Source organism: Oryx dammah, unplaced genomic scaffold (assembly GCF_014754425.2).
Source record: "Oryx dammah isolate SB20612 unplaced genomic scaffold, SCBI_Odam_1.1 HiC_scaffold_27, whole genome shotgun sequence".
Classification (NCBI taxonomy): Eukaryota; Metazoa; Chordata; class Mammalia; order Artiodactyla; family Bovidae; genus Oryx; species Oryx dammah.
This window is the reverse complement of record NW_024070211.1, coordinates 110248818-110270811: the sequence shown is the minus strand read 5'-3', so window position 1 is coordinate 110270811 and position 21994 is coordinate 110248818. Positions and strand designations below refer to the sequence as shown.

General features: G+C 51.2%; 1 protein-coding gene across 1 annotated transcript in view; it reads right to left on the bottom strand.

Moving 5' to 3' along the window:
- Window positions 1-15995, bottom strand: part of GAD1 (glutamate decarboxylase 1) — a 39654-nt gene extending 23659 nt beyond the window's left edge. The window contains exons 1-5 of the mRNA XM_040229320.1: window positions 15816-15995; window positions 14220-14364; window positions 10942-11004; window positions 4579-4737; window positions 2068-2310 (exon numbers count right to left, since the gene is read on the bottom strand). Of these exons, the coding sequence (XP_040085254.1) occupies window positions 2068-2310; window positions 4579-4737; window positions 10942-11004; window positions 14220-14301 (547 nt within the window). The 5' untranslated portion in view covers window positions 14302-14364; window positions 15816-15995. The remainder of the gene's footprint in view (window positions 1-2067; window positions 2311-4578; window positions 4738-10941; window positions 11005-14219; window positions 14365-15815) is intronic.
- Between the last annotated feature and the right edge of the window lie 5999 nt (window positions 15996-21994).

The window sequence follows — 21994 nt, the reverse complement described above, 5'->3', positions numbered from 1 at the left end:
TGTTGGAATGTTCCTGATCTAAGTCCTTCTCTTTGAAAGTCTGCCCTTCCCTCCATGTGACGAGGACTCATTCAGAACATCTGGACTAGGACTTCTTATAGCAGAATATACCAATCTCTGCACTCCAAGGGTCCTTGAAAAATAATACTGATCTTTAGAGAAAATAAAAGAAGCAGAAATAGTAAGCTTAGTGTAAGTTCAAGGCCAGATTCCAGACATTCATGTAGATTACTCTAAATAGCTTAAACTAGTTCATTTTCTTCTACTATATCTGTATCTCCTACAACATAACTAATTTTGTTGAAGTCCATTTAAGTAAGTGTGTGTGTATGTACATACGTATATCTTTAATACTCACATGAAAATAAATATTTCATTTTAATACAGGTTTGAATCATAAATAAAGGCAATCACACCAGTTGACAATATATCCAAATCATGTTGCATAGCAAAGACAAAAGATGGACATAGACTAACAAATACCTTCAGACAAAAGTGAAACTATCCAGGAACAGATTAGCCATCAGACCAAGGTGAGATATAACTGGACCGACGAGCACACTTTTCTTTAAAAATCAAAAGCAGACTTTGTAATATAATTGAGTCTTGGCCATCTTTCAGTTATTCAAGGAAGCTACCCTTATACCAGTGGTGTTGGCAGACTTCAAAAGCTGTTTGGGATTCTTCGGCAAGCCTCGTTATTTCATCATAACCCTTGTTTCTAACATCCAGTAGTCTTACTCAGCTCTATTACCACACCCTCCCCAGTCATATCTTCAAACAACTAGGAAGAGTGAGCAAGATAATAAAGGAGAGAGAGAGAGAGAAAGAGAGAGAGAGACAGCACAAGACACTACCAGTCATGGCCCCGGGGGCTTCCCTGTGGTGACATCTGTGCCACAGACTGCCAATTCCCATCCATCTGTTTGCCCAAGAGCTCAGGAAAGCCAGGATGCAGCGGGGAAAGACGGTAGGAAGAAGAAACCACTGCTTGATCCCTAGGCTTAGAAAGAGCCAGACAGAGATCCCCAAAGTCTTTGAACTTGAGGCACTTTGGCCAGGATTACCAAGTAGAGAGAGCTCCTATAACACAGAAAGGAGGAAAGAGGGTATTACCCCTCCAGGGGTCCCCACTGGAGACAGCATTTGGTGCCTCAGAACCTCTAAACTCCACAGGATGGAACAGAATGAGAAGAGAGTATAAGTGTGTGACCATGGGGCCTGGAAAATAGAAGGTGCAGTGGGTTCAACCATGTCCCGTAAAAGACACGTTCAAGTGTTAACCCGATTCCTGTGATTTCATTTGGAAATAGGGTCTTTGTGGATGTAAACAAGTTAAGATGGGGCCAAACTGGATTGGGGCAGCCCCTAATCCAAAGAGGAGAGAAATCTGGACACACACACGTGGAAAATGTCATGCGAAGGTGAAAGCAAAGATTGAGTGATGCATCTCCAAGAGAGGGAATGGCAGGGAATTCCCGCAACAACTAGATGCTGGAAGAGGTGAGGATGGATCCCACTCAAGTGTTCAGGGATGGCATGGCCCTGCAGACACCTAGATCTTAAACTTCTAGCCTTTGGAACTGTGAGAGAATACAAATTTCTGTTGTCTTAAAGTTACCCAGTTTGTAGCAGCCATAGGAAACTAGTATAGAAAGAAAAGGAAGTGGGCCCAATTCTCCCCAGTTTCAGGGACAGACAAGCATAGGATTCATCAGAAATGAGGCAGGGATGAAAATGGAAGAGAGAAAAGAAGTGAGGGATGGACCATTCTGCTCTCTTTAGGTTGTGAATAACCCAGAATCAACAATGAAACTTGACACAGCACCATGTATCTGTATCTTTATCCTTTAAGTCTATTTTTACAACAATAAATAATAAGGCCAGGGTTGGGTCTTCCACCAACTGCCGGTGCCTCTGGAGGTTCTATGGTCAGGGAGTATTTTGCTGCTTCCTTCACCAGGGTCTGTGTTTCTCTTTCAACATGACTTTGACATCCTGACCATTGGAAAAGGTCTGCTGCAGGGCAAAGGTGCTTCTGCAGGTCCACTTGGCCCTCAACATTACCTGTGCGGACCCCATATTTCAGGGTGTCTCTGCAGTCAACCAGGATCTGCTCCAGGGACTCAGGGTGGTCAGAGAGTTCCAAGTTGAAGCCCTCCATGCCTTCCAGCAGCTGGTGGGGGTGGTGGAAGTCCAGCACTTTGGTGGAGCGATCGAACGTCTTCCGGACATAGTTGAGGAGTATGTCCACCACCTCCAACAGGAACTGCACAGTTTGCTCCTCCCCGTTCTTAGCCGGAAGCAGATCTGAGGGGGAAAAATCAGTGTGTGGTTATCACCTGACTCCTATCTGGATTCCCTCAGCTTAGAAATCCCTACTATCCATGGTATCTTTATAGGCCTAATTTTCTCCCAGGATACATACATGCATTATCTGTTGGACCATCTTTGCAGAAAAGTGTACATAATCATGTACACAGAAGTGTTGCTTATACTCCCTGGGAGTTCACAGACTTTCTGACAGTTAATATGCTCATAAGTAGAAAGCTTTGAGAAGCCACAAGCAGCCTACCACTGCTCAATACCACTGTTATTCCTTTGGGCACCTGTCAGGCGTGTGATGTACAGGGCTTCTGTCTTGCTGCCCTAGTACCAGGTATGTCTCTGTACATCTGGCTCAGACACTGGCCTTTTGGTTTGGTGTTATTATGATGTGCTTGATCTATTGCTGGTGGAAGGTGAGGCTTCTGTGGGTAGAGGCTGAGGACTCCCTGAAGACGGTGGTTCTTTGTCCTTAGACTGAAAACTTATGAGGGTGGGAGAGGGAACTCCTGCCTGTCTCTTGACCTTATCCTTTGCAGCTCGGCTTTTGGGATGCCAGGACGTGACTCTGTGTTCCAACTTTTGTTAGGCAGAGTCAGACAGGCGAGGCAGCCATGGAGAAAAGCGGAAGCTGTCAGTCACAGCTCAAGAACAGACTGGCTGTAATGATGTTCTTTGTTTATTCTTCAGATTATCCCTCTCATATTTTGTGAGTCTTGTTTACTGTTCCGGTTTTGCTGGGGTCCAGCCTCAGCAGAGTCCAGGGATATCCTCAGGATGGACGACGTCGGCGAATGAAGAAAGATAGATAAAGAAATAAAGAAAGAGACACGGGGTGACCAAGCTTCTCTGAGCGAGGCCCCTTTACTTTATTCTTCTCGGGGCTTTTATACCCTGAGTTATACATACAGCAAGGTGAAAAATGCAGAGTCAACTCAACATTCCATCAGTAATAACTTTCATCAATATCAGGTTCCTTCCTGCAAAAGTCTTATTTTTTGTACGTCATCTTTTATTCCGGAGACCTGTTGATATTCCATGACCTCCTTTTGATAAAGGTTGGCCAGCCAGAACACCAGAACAATGATTTTTCCTTAAAGTGTTTCTTCTTAAATTCTTAGCCTGCGTCACCCTTAGAGTATAGAGTTACATTTTTATGGAGCAAAGATTCAGCGGGTTACAGCAAAGAAAGAACTTATTAACTCAAAGTCTAATGTTGCTAAGGCTAAGGCTATTACTTGTTTTTTCTACATCCTGAATATATGCACTCCCAGGAACACAATGGATAAGGGATGTGAGAACTTGGCAGCAGGCACTGCATAAGCTCAACAATGTTGCAAGAGTCTGGATAAAGCTGCCATGTAAGCTAGAATGCTAACAGAGGGTTTGAAACACTCCTTTCATGCCCAGGAGATTTATCAACTAGAGCCCTAAGTTAATTCTTTTGGTCAGAGACAGATCCCTGCTAATGTCAGAAGAGCTGGTGAAAGACATAAAATAATAAGACAGACAGATTCTGGTTCGGGGGTAGATGCTCGAGCAGGTCCAGGGGGTCCGTTTAGTCCTGAGGCCTTGCTCATCAGGACTCTTCTGCATGACCTTGTCATGGGTCGGATGGCCCAGGGATTCCCTCGAGTCCTGCATGACCTTGTCATGGGTGGGATTTCCTGTGCTGGCTCCTGGCAAGGTTTGGCCTCCACGGCCTGTGGGGAGCTCATAGGAGGAGGTGGTAATGGGTTTCCCTCTGAGCTCATCGGGAAAGACTGGGAAAGCACCTGCTGAGACTGTAGTAGGGGCAGCAATAGTGACTGAAAGATCTTCAAAAGAAAAATGAGCTTTAGGACAGCAATTTGGTCATGAGGCCCAGTTACACAGCTTTCCACAGAGTGATTTTGTTGTGGTGGTGGCCACCACCTTGGAGCATAAATGCTATTAAAAGAATCACTGGATTTTCTTATATGTAAGCTTGTTCTGGATTTTCAGAGTCTATGAATCTATTATTTGTCCCTGCAAGTATCTTTAGAGTTGATTGTTTTACTGATTATCCTCATCCAGCTTTCAGAGGATGGCGACCTGGACAGTATGGAAGGAGGGAGAGTATTCTAATCAGACATTGGGAAAGCAGTTTCACGATGCTTCAGAGGGAATAATAACTTCTTTTGGTAAGATCAGCAAAATTTCAGGAGAAAGTAAAGAAACTCCAATAAGGAGCCTACTGGGTAGCACTGGGGCTGGGGTCGGGGTGGGGAGTACCTCGGGCGAACAGGTTGGAGAAGTCTGTCTCCGTGCGTCGGAAGCGGCCATCCTTGTCACTGTTTTCACAGGAAAGCAGGTTCTTGGAGGACTGCCTCTCCTTGAAGGCACTCACAAGCCTGCTCTTCTCTTCCAGGCTGTTGGTCCTCTGCAAGAAGCCTGTAGCACAAGAAGCTGGGTCAGAGGAAGGGCAGCAAACTCCCGGCCTCACAGGATTAGCTGCCGGCCCAGGTTGACTCTCCAAGCAGGATCCTCGCATCCCCTGAGGAGAAGCCGCGTGTCTGTGTTTTCAGTGTAAGGGCTCTGGCACTGCTCGCCTTCAGGCGGGGAGGGGGCAGCGTCAAGTGTCATCAGTGGTACAGACCCAGTCATGCAAGAGAGAAAAATAGTGAGTGAAGCCCATTCTCCTCTCTGAACATGACCGTGAATGCAGAATTAAGTCAATTGGACAGCTTCCACACCAGTAACCAGCCCCAGGATGGGGTTTTAAGGGAAGGGATGCAAAGAGAGAGGATGCTGCCAGTACTGGGTTTATGGGCTATGCAGCCAGAGGGAGGAGGAGGTGAGGACCAGCACTGAGCACTGGGGAAGATGCTTTCCTTGGGTATACCAGGTAAACGCTACCAGGGTTGAATGTAAGTTTAATTTTTCGGACCCAAACCTAAAGTACAGCTTTCCCTGTTCCCTCCCCCTCTTAAATACAGGTATAGGAGAAAGAGACAAGAAAGCCTAAAATTTAATTCTATAAATACTTATTGAGCACCTACTGTGGAAAAGGACTTAAGCTAAGCATTTAGGATGGTGGACAAATAAAGATAAATGAGAGAGATCCCCTCTTCTCCAGGAGCTTACAGGTTGGCAGCTGGTGACCCACAATGTAATAAACTGAGAAGAACTCCATGGAGATGAACTCTGAGTCCAAGGTGGGAGTCAAAGCCCTTCCCTCTGCCCCTCAGAAGGGGTGGAAATCTCTCCTGCTTGCGGAGAGCAGTGCAAACATTACCAGTGGCAAACCTAGAAGCAGGCTGAGCTGAAAGGGCTGGAGACTCTGCCAGCCAAGAGCACTATTTCTTCCCTCAGTACCGCCACCCATCCCTGCTTCTGTTCCTTCCCTCATCTCCTCCAACTCAGTCTCAATCTTAGTCAGAAATACGACACCCTGACAAGAGGAAGAAAGTTTTAAGTTTCTTGGTGACCCCAAAGCTGTATTTGTAGATTCCAAGATCCTCGGGGAGTCACAAATGTCACAAGGCAGGCTTGGAGTAAAGTCCCAAGAGGTTGGAAGAGAGGCAAGTTATTCTGGGAAACTCAGCTTTACTTCCCCAGGACTGCAATTCAGTGGTGAGGAGTGGAGGGAGGGATGCAGGGGGAAGGCCGGGGTGATTAGAATCCTCCCACATGCAGGAGCAGGGTCTATTTTTGGAGGGAAGAATTGAAAGGCAGAGGCACCAGGCCTTCCACTGTTCCCAGCACTTTTTAAACGTATCACTAAAGCTCTAAAGGACATCAGAAGGATACCCTATAATAGAGCTCCACACTTAGATATGAAGATGGGGATTGCATCTTCTCCCTCACCTCTTCTCCTACTTTCTGAATTCCTCCTTCGAACCCTGAGTCCAAAACCAGAAGCCCTCATTCATTTACCAGAGGGGTGCAGGATCACCTGGCTCCTGGGTAAGACTGCTCCCCTATGCCCAGAACTGGCAGCTGTGGAATCTCTCAGGCTGAAAAGACCATGTCCATGTGCCCTAATGGAGATGAGGTCCTGCCTTGCTCAACTCCCGCTCTCCAGGTCTCGGACTTCTGGTTGGCTCTGACTCACTCCCTGGAAAGGTCTCTGCCTTGAAACCCCTGAGCATCTCCTTTCCTCTGGGAAAGGACGAGGACCTGCATTTGGGCTTTGGGTATTATCTCCAAAAGAGTTCTTGACACAGACATTCCCAGAGGTGTCCTAATAGGAATGGGAGATGACAGTTACAACGCAACTTTAAACCTGCATCCCATTCCTGAACCACACTTCCTGGAGTGGTGGCTCAGAGGTTAAAGTGTCTGCCTGAAATGCGGGAGACCTGGGTTCGATCCCTTGGTTGGGAAGATCTCCTGGAGAAGGAAATGGCAACCCACTCCAGTATTCTTGCCTGGAGAATCCCATGGGCGGAGGAGCCAGGTGAGCGACTTCACTTCACTATACCTCTTGTAATTATCTTATGCATAGCACAACTTATACTACATTATGAAGGTGAAAGTCATTCAGTTCGTGTCCAGCTCTTTGCGACCCCGTGGATTGTAGCCTGCCAGGCTCCTCTGTCCATGGAATGCTCCAGGCCAGAATACTGAACTGGGTAGCCATTCCCTCCTCCAGGGGATCCTCCCAACTCATGGATTGAACCCAGGTCTGTAGCTCAGATGATAAAGCATCTGCCTACAATGCGGGACACCTGGTTTCAATCCCTGGGTCAGGAAGATCCCCTGGAGAAGCAAATGGCAAACTGCTCCAGTATTCTTGCCTGCAAAATCCCATGGACTGAGGAGCCTGGTAGGCTACAGTCCATGGGGTCACAAAGAGTCGGACACGACTGAGCAACTTCACTTCACTTTCACTCCTGCATTGCAGGCGGATTCTTTACCATCTGAGCCAATACTACATTATAACCCATGATAAAAGCCATTAGTTTGCTCATGTAAACATTTAATGGATATGATTTTCAGAATAGCACTTATTTGGGAATGTATATGTTTTCTAAAATATTGGGAGCCTCAAAAAATGGTCAATAGCCCCAGCCTTTCTGGGCTCTGAGAGGTTCTAGAAGGAACTGTATGCTTCTCCAAGGATGAGGTGGTGGACAATGTCCTCAAGGACACTGAGGTTAGTGTTTTGACAACCTCCCTGGCTAGCAAGTGGTCTTAGAAGCAGAGGCCCCTGAGACCTGGTTTCCCTGGTGGCTCAGACTGTAAGTAAAGAATCTGCCTGCAATGCAGGAAACCTGGGTTTGATCCCTGGGTTGGGAAGATCCCTGGAGAAGGGAATACCCACTCCAGTATTGTCCATGACTACTGAAGTCCAGAAATCCATGAACTGTATAGTCCATGGGGTCACAAAATCAGACACAACTGAATGATTTTCACTCACTTTAAGCCTGTGAACAACTGGTCACTTAACAATCTCAGGAGGCAAAGAGGCGCTACAACCTGATCAAAGCTGACAGCAGCTTTGGCTCTCTTCCACTTGCCTCAGCCTCTCTGGGCTCTGCTGCTGGTTCCTCACAGCTGACCCCAAACTCAAAGACCGAATCAGCCCCATGAGTTGGGGGAAGTGTGAGGAATTAGAGAGCACTGGGTTCAAGCTGGTTGTTTCCAAGTGGGGCTTTGAACTGAGCCTGACATAAGGCTCACCTGGCCAAGGAAGCAAGTGAGGCCTGAAGCCCAAGCCCATGCTGTCACCCATCAAGCTATAGTGTGGAATTGCATCTCCCTAGAGGAAGGGGCTCTTTTCCTGATTTTTCTGGGATATGAGTACCCTGCCAGATCTCTCCCCCACCTCAAACACCTTTTTTTGGTTTGTTTCAAGAAACTGTAAGTATAGAGAATTTGAAATCTATGTTTAAAAGCTGGTGACTGACACAAAATAAGACACACATGTAAACACACTGCATGGGGCTAAATAAAACAGCTCAGGGGCTGTAACTGGGAGCCAGTTTGGGAGCTCTGCATAAAAAAGTGGTTGAGGCCCAAGGACTCACCAGTAAGTCAGCAGAGCACAGAACCGGAACTCAGGGCTCCCTGTATCTCCTTCTATTTGGGCCACACCATCATGCCTGTAAACCACCCTGCTCTCCACCTCTTGGCAAGTCCTGGGGTTTCTCCTGGCTGACTGCTCTCCCAGGCGATTCTGCTTCCGGAACTAAGGGTCCCACCGGTGAGACCAGGGGCCTTCCTAGCAGCTTTGTTTTTCTGGTCGGGGATGGGGATCTAGGAGAGGGGATAGGAAAGTGGATGAGGTTGAATCTTGGCAAGGCACTGAAACGTTTAATGGGGGTTACCCAGGGCAATGGATTTGGAAATGAGAAGATCACCATTAGTCCCCTCAACCATCTTAAGGTGAAAGGTCAAACCAACCTGGATAGGGTCAGGCCAAGAGGGCACCTTTCAAGCCCACGAAGGCCTGAGATGAAAGCGGGCTGGGTATCTGTGTGTGGAGGAGGGGACGGGCTGTGGATTCAGGTCAAAACCAAAGACTGCACTTTGCCTCCGGGAACTAGACTAAAATGGAAAGCCCAAGCTGGCTCAAAGTACAGAAAAACAAATCCTCTCGGTGTTTCCTTTCGGAATCGAACGTATTGGAAAGCCTTCTAGCCTGTGGCCCCCAAAGCTTGCATACTAGCAGAAGCCAGTTTCCCGTGGGCAAACTGCCAGCCCTCTCCTGTTTCAGGGGTTGCAACGTTCTTGAAATTAGTGTTGGGGAAGAGAGTAAAAACAGAAGAAACTCCCCAAGGATGGTAGCCCCCAAATTCCGCCAGAGCTCCTCTTCCGAGGAAGTTAATGCAAGCCTCTACTCCCCAGTTCTCGGACCCCAGTTCCGGGACACCTAATCCCGGATCCAGGGATGCTCCTGCCCCTCTACCCTTTCGGGGCACTTCGAGTGTGTCTCTCGAAGCGGCGTTTAGTTTTTTTTTCCTCCCAGACTCCCCTGTTGCAGTCGGGGCAACAGGGAGCACCGCCCACGACCGAGGCCAGGAAGCCAGGACCAGGATGGTCGAGGGCCGCCCTCCAGGCAAAGCTTGCACCGCGGGGAAAGCAGCCCTCGGCCCCAGCCGCCCGCACCCCGCCCTCGACCGTGGCAGGCGCCCAGGGCCCGCTCAGTTCTGCTTGCCCAGCTGCATGACAATGACGGCTGACGAAGCCAAGCGCCGCGGCCACCGAAGGGACCTGGCGCGAAACGGGCTATTAAGTTGGGAATGGCGGCTGGGGGAGGGGGTTATTTATAGAACAAAGCTCGGCCGCCGCCTGCTGCCCCCGCGCGGGGACGCGGCCCGGGACTCGCGTGCAGGGGAGAGGGCCAAAGCCAAGGCTGGGCTTTCCCCGCAGAACGCCTAGGTCCTGGAGTTGAGCAACCCTTCCTCGCCGTAATTGCTGCTCCTCGGATCAAGGGGACGAAGCCCCAGAATCGCAGGGAGGGCGCCGCGCGGTCAGGCAGGGGAGAGTGGGTTTCTCCCAGAAACTGCTAAATAAGCCTTCTCTCTCAGGTCACCAACTGCCGCCGCCCTGGGGCCCCGGGATGATTTGTCCCAGAGGCCAGGGGCTCGCGGGGCCGGGTGGGCGCGCGCGCCCACGCCTGCGCCGCCGCTATCTCCCGAGCGCAGCAGCTGAGGGACTGCCTTTTAATAAGCCCCTCGTTAATCTTCCCCCGCCTGTCCAGCCCCTGCCCGGGGACGTCCGTATTTTCTGGGCCCGATAAGGCTAGAGATTTTAGACGGTGAAATGTATCAAGGAAAGCAAGTCCTCATTATTCAGCCGGAGCCACTCAGCTGTGTTCCTTCGAACAAATCTTTTTTTTTCCTTAAAATAAAAAAAAAAATCACACCCCCTTGGGCGTTTTCATTTCAGATTCTCACGTCTCTGGAGAGCTGTTCTTTCCTCCCCTCCAGCTCCCAGATCTATTGTTCCTTCCTCTCTGACGAATCGTGCCCGACACCCTCTCTTTCCCTCTTGCGGCCCCACGCCCCCTTGGCCCCCTTTCCCTTCCCGCCTCTCCCTTCAAGGGCAAGCTCCGCAAAACCTCTAGCTTGCACTGCCCGCACCTCCTCCAGGCAGGCCACCTAAGGCTGCAAGCAATCCTTTCTTTGGGCCTCCAAGGCCTCAAAGAACGTAAGCTGAATGCATTTTGACATCTCGGGGCAAAAATGTCCAGCCGAGAAGCCCACTTTCAACCCGCAAAGGTGGAGGGGGAAGAGGTACGACGCGTTAGCCACCGTCTTAGCTGTGTATCTCGCCTTGGGCCTGCTCTCCAGGAAAGCCAGACCTTTTACTCCACCTTCGCGACACACAGGCCGAGCGCTCCGGTCAGAACTGCCCCAGCGCGGGGCACGAAGAGCGAGGCTGAGGTACTGGGGCGCTGTGCTCGAGCCTAGCCAGGGGAGCCCTGAACCCTGGACCCTATCGGAAAAGCTCCCTTGGGAACAGGTCAGGAGAGGGCAGAGGAAGGTCAAGACCCGCAGAGGAGCGTCTCCGCCCGGCGTCGGGGCTGTAGACACTTCCGAAAACACTCAGAAGCCAGGATCCCCTTCCGCTTACATCCCACTCTCCCAACCCGCCAAACCAGCTCGCCTCGAAGCCCTTTGGGGCCCAGCGGGCCCTTTCACTCACCGCAGATCTTCAGCCCCAGTTTTCTGGTGCATCCATGGGCCACGCCGCACCAGGTGTCATACGCTAGAAAGCAAGAGACGCGCGTTCAGTGAGGCTCGGACAGTCTGGGACCCGGTCGAAGGCAAAGGTGTTCTGGGGAGGGTGGGGGCAGGTCTTTGCCAGTGCGCCTCATTAAATAGCTCTTTCCCCAACGAGCTAAGAGTCTGACCTTTGGGCTGACAGAGGGACTCGTGCCCTCAGAGAACCCCCCACAGCCCCTCTCCGATTCCAGCTCAGATAGGGAACAGTGTCTCTGAGAGGCCGCGCGCCCCGCGCTCTGCTGGGCCTCCAAGCGACCCCAGCCGTTCCAGTCGGGTAGCCGCCGAAGGGCCGCGGAGTGGGCCAGGGCTGGCTCCTCAGTTGCCCAGCACCCACCCGCAGGCCCTGTCCCTTGGTCTCTGCCCGAAGGGCGACCACAGCAGCCAGGAAAGGGAACACCAGAGACATCTGGGACCAACGCGTCTCATAATTTCTTGGCGGGTCTCCAGCCGAGTGGCAGCTTAAAATAAACTGGCATGAAATGGGGTCGCGGAAGAGTTCAGGAATTAATTGGGTGAAAAATAGTATTTGACTAGACGATCGGGCTCGCTTCGCTGCTCTTCAGTGGGATTGGGGGAGTCAGTAAGACAATAGTGCGCCTGGGGTCTTCATCCCTGCCCCCTCTTCCTAGCCTGCCCCTCATTAACCCTCCCCTCCGGCATCTCGAGAAGTAAAGGGAATCAGACACTTTCTCTCGAGGTCTAAATCGTGGACTCAGGAGCTGCCGTATTCTCAGACTCCACAGTGTCCATCCTGCTTTCAGGGTTCAGCTTCCCTCTAGGAGTACAGGGGTGCCTGAGGAGCCCGCATGCGACCTGGTGTGGTGCGCCTAGCGAGAAATTCTCAGATTCCTCATAGCAAGGCGTCTCTAGTCCCCCCCATCCCCCACCCCGTCCCGGCCGGTGCCTTCAGCCCGGCGCGAATGTTGGCTGCGATAAGGAGAGTGACATCCATTAAACCCGAGGCACAACAGAGCCTCAGCGGGGAGAGGAACTAGCCCGATGTCAGAGAGACAGCGTGTCACAGATGGAGTTCCTGCATCAGACAGTAAATCCGTGCGAAAGCTAAACCCCAGTTACAACACCTTTAGGGTAAAGTGCTATTTCCACCTTACAGTGCTTTCACCTTAAACGTCATCCCACCTAATCCTCATAACCCTATGAAGCAAGGGGAGTGTTAATCTTAAGACTCATTTTTACAAGTAATAACAGTGAGGCTCAGAGAGGTGAGGAGAGTTTTCCAAGGTCACTCAGCTACGGCTTGGAGTTCAGACCCACTGCACTGCCTTTTAGAGTTGGGGATAACAGTGAAAGAAAGAGAGTGAGGTGGGAAGAGGAAGTGAGAGAGCCCCTTTGATGTAGGGAAGGCTGAGTGGTCTAGGGCAGAGGCGGGGTCGCTGCAGGAAGAGGTTGTGTGAGATTGTGTGAATGAAGCAAAGCCACTTCCCAGGAGACCTTGGAGGAGCAGAGAAGTGGAGCCAGCTGGGCAGGCGGGAGTGGGTAGAGAGCCAGGTGAGTAAGTGCAGCCTGGGATGCTCACCGCCGCTGGGCTGTTGGGGCGGGAAACAAGACAGGTGCTTCTCAGAACCTGTGTTTCAGGATCTTCCCTCTGCCTTGGCCAATTCCGGGCGTCACCTCCAGGCCATGAACGAACTCAGGTCAGTGCCTCTGCTGGGTCTGGACCTGGGTTTGGGCACGTGGGCTCCACTGGGGGCTGCCTCTGGGAAGTAGGGGTGTGATGGGGGTGCAGGACTTGAAGGTGGATGAATACTATGGATACTCACCCTTGCCAAGGCAGCAGAAAAGGGGCGGGAAATGTGGAGAGAACTGGAAAAGAAATCCGTCTGTGCCTCAGCAACAGACAAAGGCACTAAGGCCTCTGAGCAGCTCTGGTGGCCAGTGTGCAGCTCACGAGCCACCAACACTGGCGGCTCTCTTGAGTCCTTTTTTATTGTGTGGGTAATTGTAGCTTCACTGGGGGTGGGGCATCGGCGCTGCAAAGGGAACTGGAAAGCAGTCTAAAGATAAGAGGAGGTCTCCTGCCAAGAAGCCAAGGGCAACACCTAATGGGTAGGATAAAGGGCTTACCTGACCACTCCCTCCTCCACCCCCTGCCAACCTTCCTTGTTGAGAACAATTGATGTTTTCTCAAGCTTATAGAAAGTGCCATAAAAGCGAAGCAATGAGCCCTCTTTCCGATCACAGTACCATCCTTAAGCCCCCTTTTTATACAGAAATTTTGGGGCCCTTACTCTCTGGAGCTGATAGATTTGGAGGGAGACCATTTCAATCTAAAGTGGAAAACGGAAAACAATTTCTCCATCTTCCCACCTCTACAAAGAGGTAGGAAATCAATCCGAATTAAGCCTAGATTCTACAAATGGGTTGAGGAGCCACACCGAGGGATGGGGAAACAATCTTCCCGCCACCTTTTTATCTGGTTCCCCCTTTCACCCTTTGGGAGGTGTCCACTGCTGACACGTCTCCTGCCCCGGAAAAAAGAGAGGGCTGCTCTCTCCTGCCCTGGCAAACCTTCTGGGCTCCTCCTTGTTCCCCACTTCTTGCCACTGAAATGGCGCCCCATTTTTTTTTTTTTTTGTCTTTGAAATGTAATTAATTGTCTGAAATGTCGAGGCTTAATCTCAGAACGTTTTATGCTCCTTTTTCGCCACTGGCTTCTCCCTCACTCGTCAATAGCTCGAAGCAAATTTGGAGCAATTAGGGACCCCGAGTTTTCTAAAAGCTGCAATTAACGTCGAAATTTCCGCTGATTGTAGACTTCCAGGGGGAAAGACGGAGGGGGAGGGGTCAGATCTCGGCTCAACGAAATCTGGAGATAGAAAGCTCTATTCCCGCTGAGTCTCCCACCTCCTCACACCACCCCGGGCACCGACCCCGGTCGTCTCACCTAGCAAAGAAACCAGACACAACACAACAAAAGCAACACTCCCACCGCGCGTCCTTCACCCGCAGCGAAAGATCGCCGCCGCTCCGACCCTGCATGGTTCCAACTCTTAGCCCTGCAATCACCTAGCATCCCTGGCAGTCTAAAGACCTCTGGCTGGACCTGGGTCAGGGCCCCATTTCTTTCTAGCCTCCATCATCTCCGCGCTCCCCCTTCCCTTTACGCCAGCGCAGACTCCTCAGGTCCCAGCGCCCCCATCTTTCCTACATTTGATAGGAAACTGGAGCAGGACCTACTTGTGGGGCGCAGGTTGGTAGTATTGGGGTCCACTCCCGCGTTCGAGGAGGTTGCGGACGAAGAAGGGGTCGAAGACGCCATCAGCTCGGTCGTCCCGAGGCCTCTGCTGTCCGGGGTCCTCGGCCGGTCGGGCACTAGAAAGGGCTGCAAAGAGATTCGAGAGCTGTATGGGGAGGGCTTCCGGGGTCCAGGCGCGCGGGAGGCGATTGTGGGGCGGGGGGCGCGGACGCTCCCGCTGAAGTCTGGGCTAGGGAGAGGCGAAAGGAAGGGCAGCTGGCGGGCAGGGTTGGGGGAGCGCCAGGCTGGGGACTAGGGGAGGAGACGTGCACGCGAGCTCTGGGATTCGGGCGCTCGCAACGTAGCCCCGGGCTCCTCTCCAGTCTGGCGGCGCGGTGGCGCGACCTGGAGCGCAGCGCTGAGACTAGGGGAACCCAAGGCCAGTGCAGGTCGCGTGGTTTCGGGCGGCTGGGTTAGGAGGGCTAGGGAGACTCAGTGCGCGATTTTCCAGCCCAGCCGTGACAAGCCCTATTGGGTCTCAGCAGCCGGCTGGCGGGCAGGCGGGAGGGGCGGGGTGGGGGGGTGTAAGCGGGAGGAGGGCGCACAGGGCGGGCACGTCTGGTTCGGTGTCTGGTTCCCGTTGTTGTGTCTGGCTAATTCTCTGAAAAGAAGGAGGCTAACTGCTCCGGGGAACGGGGACTTTGGTGAGACAAGGTGAGAGGAGAAAAAGGGGTTCGTGTTTTCACGGTCTCCCTCGGATTTGGCTGGGGAAGATATACAGTCACCTTGTACTCCAGACAGCCAGAAAGCAGCGAGTCGGAACCTCGCTCGTCTCCCTCTTGCCCCACCCGCTTTAAACCATTTCGAAGCCAAGAACCGGGCTCCGTCCTTGTTTCTGTATTTCCCCTCCATCCCGGATTTCTCGCTGTACAGACCCGGGGAGGGTGAGGGAGGCAAGGGGAACATCACCGGGGAAACCAACTTGCGCCCAGCGCGCGGGAGGCGGCAGACAGGGATAGGTGCGCGGCGTCCCTGCTCCGCGCTCAGCATTGGTGCGATGGCTTCCGAAGGCCAGGGAACAGAGAGAGTGCGGGCAAAGCTGGGTAGATACAAGAGCCTGCAGAATAGAGCCCGCAGGCCACCGCCTCCACACTCTCCATAGGACCTAGCCCCGCGCGCGCACTCGCACAGCAATGTAGGCAGCTGGGAGACAGCGGTTTCTGGGGAAGTAACAGGTTACCGCTCTGAGTCGCGCCTTCGGCTGCTGCTGGCCAGGAGCCCATTGGTGAGACCAGTGCTCGCAGCCGGGAAGCGGAGGAGAAAATCGCTCTCGCTCCACTTTTGCGTGAGCCTCAGCCTCTGTGCATCCTCGGGGCATGATCTCGCTGATGGGGATAGAATGATTGTGAAGGCTGAGGTCTCTGCATCGTGCAGGAACTGGGAGCCAAGACTGGGGCCGGCGGGACGCTCTCGGTTCAGGAGGGTAGATGACAGACTCTGGGGGTGGGGGTTGGCCATGAAACCGCGGCTGAACAGGACCCAGCTGAACAGTCGCGGCTGGGCACTGGGAAGGTCCCGGCGGTTGCGCGCTTACCCACCTAGGCTGGGAGACAGCAAGCCGCGCGCTCCTGCCGCTCTTCTGCGTAGCGCCCAGCGATCTGCCCGGCTCGGCCCGGCTCTGCCTCAGGCGTAATCTGCCCGGTGTCACCTCCAGCTGCAGCCTCTCTTTTGCTAGCACCGTCCCGCACGCGAGCTCCTGGAAGAGAGGAGAGCGATCCGAAGAGACGGCTGCTTGGCTTTGGGGGAGGCGGAGGCGGAGTGGGGAGGCGGGGACCGGCTCAGCAGGGGAATCACGAGGCCGCTGCTCGCGGGGGCAGCTCGTGGGCAGAGCGGCGGGGCTCCTTGCAGGTGCCTGACCGCCTCTGGAGCTTTATAGGGCGATTATAAACCCAGATCACGGGTTTGCACCCGGAAAAAAGAAAAGAAAAGGCCCTGTGAGTAATCCAGAACGTACTCAAAACGCTCTGTTTTTTGAGCTAGGCAGAGGGTCGGGTAAGGAGAAGGAAAAGAGAAATTCTATGAAGAATTCTGCCTCGCTGAGTGCTTCTCCCTCCCTTTCCTCTCCCTCATTACCATATCCTCGTGAAGACAAGAGCTGTAGCTTTGCCTTAGTTACTTGCCCCGCGGCTCCCCCAGCTCTATGATGCCTCCTTGAGCGGAAACCGCTCCCTGGGTCATGTCCTTGCTGGCTTTCTACTGAGCCAGGATTGTTGTAAAAGCAAAGGACGCAGAGATGAGGAGAGAACTCGCAGACCCGTAGAGGACTCCATCTCTTTTTCACTTGAGTTTTCTCATCCTGCTCGGAGCTTCCCCAAGTACTCCACCGGAGCACACTACTGAGTGCCTCCGTAGAGAAAAGGGTCCGATTTCCAACCTACTATACCCTCCCTCCTAGCTTCGGTTCCCTTGGTGATGGGGAAAGGAGTCCTCCTGATTGATCACATCTGAAGGTTAATAACACGCACGAGCGCCGCTCCACACACAAGGGGAACCCGAGCATAAAGGTGGCCCGGGGGTGGGCTGGGGGAAGCGGACCGGCCATCTCTGCCCAGGCCCGCACCCCTCCAACTCTCCATTCATCTCACGCTGTTTAAGGATTCTCTTTTTGCAATATTTAGGCGGGTTGAACGAACTGCCGTGTTCCGACAGCCCCTGGCGGTAAAAAGGCGTTCACGGAAAAATTTCCACCAGATGGCGCCAGGCGGCCAGAGAGCGAGAGGCCCTGTGCTGGCCGGGTCTTTCCTGGAGCCGCAGGGTCAACACCTGGAGGGGCTGGCGTGGCTGTTATTCTCCCGCCTTTTCAAGCCAACCCTCAGGCACCCTCGTCTCTAATTTATGGTGTGCTCTTTCCTCCACCCCAGTTTGTTTTTCTTTAGGGCAAAACAGAGTTGATCATTGTGTCTGGGTGACAGTGTAACCAGTGATTTCTTTCCTCGTTTTCACAGTGATTTTGTTGTTGCGATGCTGCAGGCAGGGGTTATTTATGGACACTTCTTCGACCTTGCTAGCCCACCGGAATCCTGATTCTTCTCTCTGAATGTCTTATTGCCTTTCACCATTACATAGTGGGAATGCCGAAAATCTTACAAAGCACTGAAAATTCCATAAGGGAGACTGAAGATTCTGCTCTTCCGCCTGAGAAGATACAGTCCGATTTAGTAAGAGGGTTCTCGTTGTGAGGTTTGAAATAACCGCGTTGCCCTTGATACTAAAGAAAATACTGTTGCCCTCTCTCAGTCTTACAGCAAGACCTCGGGCACTTTTTAAAGACGGAAGAGCATGCAGAAGGGCGGGCGTAGGTCACTGCAACTCCAGGTCCCAGAGCTCAGGACTGGGCAGGTGGGCGTGCCCACTTAGCGCAGGAGAAAACCCTCTAAACCGCGCACCGCGCAGCTTCTCCGCCACGCTTGAAAAGCTCAGTTTACTTAGAAAAAAGGCTCGGAATTCCACCCACGCCCCCTCCTCAGGTCTCCCTAAAAGAAATGGTTGCGCCAATCAAGGACCCGGGTGCTAGTGATAAATCATTCAAGATGCGCTGGGGCTAGGAGGCCAGCCGGAGGAGGCTCCTCTCAGGGTGTGCTGTACCAGGAAGACGCCTGCTCACCTTCTGTCCCTTCCACCTTCTCCCAAGACCCGAGATTCCCCAGAATGGAAGATTTGTTTACCTTCACCTGTGGCATCAGACACTTCCAACAACTCCCTCTTCTGATTTCTGTGTCCAAAACGCTCACCTCTAACGTTTTAGCAAATAAATAATCTCGGCGGAGAAAGAAATCTACAGGACTGTGTATAGCAAATTAAAGCTGAGTCCGTCCAGCTGCACGGATATCCCTCCCTTTCTCCTTAATATAGAGGGAAGGGAAGAATGAAGGTTCCTGCTTCTTTAATTTTAAAATGTTTAATATGATATTAGTAAGTAATATGTTAAATGTTTATTAATCACACGCTTGGTGTCAGGCGCTGTTTTCAGGGAACTTACACTGTCTTGGCAACTTATATTATCCCTGCATTCATGGACATTCCAGTTAGGAGGGGAGAGTCTTGGGGACTTCATGGGTTTGGTTTGGTTTCCAGTTATCTTCCACTCCAACCCAGGGTCTTGGGCTCAGCGGAGATGGTAAAGAACAGAGGGCCTAGAGTTTCACAGTTTCAGCACAGCGAGTTCGGACGTAGGCACGGCTCTTTCAGCACCAAGGACAGAGCCCACGACTTGGAAGCTGAAGCCTCCAGTTCGTCGGCTTAGGTCACCAGTATTTAGCAAACCCGCCTCCCTCGCACCATCCGCCTCCCGGCAGTAAATGCTGGGTTTGTTTTCCCCTGTTGGGGCGGGATGCTGGTGGCGGTGGTGGAGTACCTCGCCCCCTTCTTGCCTCGCCAGTAAGAATAGGCAAGAAGGGTGGTTGTGGTTGTCTTTTGGCTCTTCAGAATATTTGGGATCTATATTTTTGTTTATATTTTTCCACTCTTCTTTTTATCTTTTATTACTCCTGGGGGAAGATGTTTTGGATAATGGGGGTGGTAAAAAGATATCCTCTCTAGGGACTCGAACCGGTGGTGAGGGGTGGCCGGGAAGGGAGTGGTATCCGCCCAGCTGTTTCGTTTGCGTTTGATCTAAGGTTTAGCACTTTGAAAAAATGGGAACGAGAAGCCCAGAGGCAGAAAAAAGAGGCGGCGAGTGCGACCTCTCTGGTCTCTCTCTTCCGGGCGTGGAGGTTTTGCTAGCCTGCAGCTCCGGCTACTCAATTGTGTCTTCAGAAGATAACTTTCCTTTAGGTCAAGGATGCCTGGGGCTTGGGAACATGACCCTCCGCCCACAGTGCCCCTTCTCTGGGAGGTTTAAAGATACTCCAAGTGGATTTGGAGCCAAACCTTTCGGCAAAGGAAAAAAAGGAGTGGGTGAAGTAAGGAGTGCAAGGGGCACCCAAATGGGCTGCTGGGGAGATTTTTATGCGTAAAATATGGTCCACGTCAAGGTGAGTAAATATGAAACGTCAATCTTTTTTTTTTTTTTAACGCATTTGGCATTTTTAGCCTTCAGAAAAGGTAATTTTGGAGCCACATTGTGAATTCATTTTTGCCTGCTTGTTAAGGTCTATTTTAAGCATCTAATTTGTGACCAAAAAAGAGGGGGGAAAATGGCAGTGCTCACCGTTTAAACGTCTGTCTCCCGAGACGAGGGCTGTGGGAGGCGTTGTTAACCGTACACTCAGTTTTTCTTAAGTGGGAGCGAATTCGGTGATTGTGTACTTTAAAGGTAGTTCATTCTGGACTTTCCTTGGGAACCATAGCTAAATCGACACCCCTACCCACAACAGGCACCCCCAGAAGACACTCACACGCACCCCTGAAAGACAGGAAAGGGTTAAAAAATGTGGCAAGCGAGAGAGAATTCCAGCCGGAATTGAACGCAGCCGAGAGGACTCCGGAAATCACAACCTTTTCTTCTGAAGAACAGTGGTGAGTTCCTCAAATAATGGTCACATGGTCCCTTCCCTTTCGGTCACATGGTCCCTTTCTGAAGGTGAAAATATTCTAATAATAAAGAAATTAATCACAGAGGATAGAGTAATTTGTATTTGGGGCAAATCTTGTGCACATTTTAAGACGCCCAGTTCTTGCTATTTCCAACACGACGACGACGGAGGGACCACCAGATGGCGACAGATTACAATTTCTGACGGAACAACGGGTTCCACAAGGGAGCAGTACTTGAAGGAAAACTGCTGCTGGCAGGCCCTTTCCAGTTCACACTCACACTCTGCCATATTTCACAAAGCGGGTCTTTTTTTCTTTTTCTTTTTAATGCTTAGAGAGGCTGCCGGAAGTGGCCGGAAACACTCAGGATCTCTGTCCCTTTGGTGAAAGAGAAGGGGATGTAAAGTATCTGATTCTTTCCCACAAAACTGCTCTTTAAAGATAGCCTCAGGACAGAAACTCTGGTATTAGGCAAGGTGTTTGACTGTGAAACAGGACACCAAGGAAGTAACAGTCCTCAACTGCAATTCTGACAGACCTTCGAAAATGTATCTGTTTTCAATTCTCTTAGCAGAAACTTGGAGAAGGCATTGGGCAACCCACTCCAGTACTCTTGCCTGGAAAATCCCATGGACAGAGGAGCCTGCTGGGCTGCCGTCTGTGGGGTTGCACAGAGTCGGACACGACTGAAGTGACTTAGCAGCAGCAGCAGCAGCAGCAGCAGCAGCAGCAAATGAATAGGATGCAAGAAAGATGATGTCCTATATAAGATGTTTTTTAGTGAAACAGTATGTAATAGCAATACAGTTGAGGCTTGAAGGACCACTGGGGGCTGGGGTGCTGGCCCTCCTCACAGTGAAAATCCACATGTAACAAACAGTCCCCATATACAGAATTTCTCAACATCCATGGTTCCTTTGTATCCTAGATTCTGCATTCACACTTTCAACCAACCTGGAATTGTGTAGTACCATAATATTTATTATTGAAAAAATTCTCATCTAAGTGGACACTCACAGTTCAAATCTGTGTCATACGACCAGGTCAACTGTATTTTTTTTTTTTTTCCATGTAAAAGCTCTTGAACTATTTAGAATAACAGGTATTTAGACCTTGCTTCCAGAATTAGGTGCCTAGGACCACTGCTTGTGAGAGGTTCTTTCTGGAAGGTTCTGACTTAGTTTTGGAGAATCTGATAACTTAAATTTCTATTCTTGATCAGATTCCTTCCCTATCTGGCCTAATCCTGAGCCAGTTACTTAGGGAAGAAAACAGAACCTTAAAAGATGGGATTCATCATTGCTGTTCTAGCTGTTTCTTTCTTGTTAACAAGTAAGAGTTCACACCCAAGGTTCTCGGCTGTGTCAGCTGCAAACCAATGCTTTGGGAGCTCCTTCTATCTTTCTCTTGGGTACACAGCTGATATCTTGTTTTCTCTGCCTCTGGGTAAGTCAGGGATCCTTTAGATCTACAGGAAGGTAAAATCTCAAGAAGCCCCTAAATATGCAGATTAAATGATAATCAGTATCTTTTCACTGGGGCTTATGGGCACATTGTCTCAACTACATAGCTAGGGATAAACCACATACATGCATTGGCGCATGGGAAAACTTGAACTGGTAAAACGTTTCTTCTTCTCTAAATGTCAATTGTATACTCTTCACCCCCACTCCTTCCCGCCCAGCCCCACCAACTTTGATAAGGACTTGGCCATGTAAGTTGCTTTGGACACAGGAATGGACTGAACTTCAGATCCATGAGTTAATGTGTGATGCATCATTTCTGTGGAAGTAACTGACAAATGCAGCGTTGACCAGGGAGAACCAAGTTTGGACACAGAGAACGGCCTTGGTACTGGCTGCCTAGGCTTACTTATTGTGTGTGGGCCCTGTGCACGTGCATGTTCGGTCGTGCTGAACTCTTTGAGACTCCACGGACTGTAACCCAACAGGCTTCTCTGTCCATGGAATTTTCCAGGCAAGAATACCTGAGTGGATTGCCAATTCCTATTCCAGGGCATCTCCCGGTGACCCAGGGATCGAACCCACAACTCTTACATCTCCTGCTTTGGAGAATTCTTTACTACTGGAAAGCCCCGGTTGGGCCCAGTGTGGCCTACTAGTAGCGGTGGTGCTGGAAGGGGGTGGGGTCCCAGTCTGACCTACTTCTCGTGGTGGTGGTGGAAGAAGGTAGGGGCATGTTAGAGACCTCTGTCTGTCTCCCTCTCAGTGTCTCTCACTTT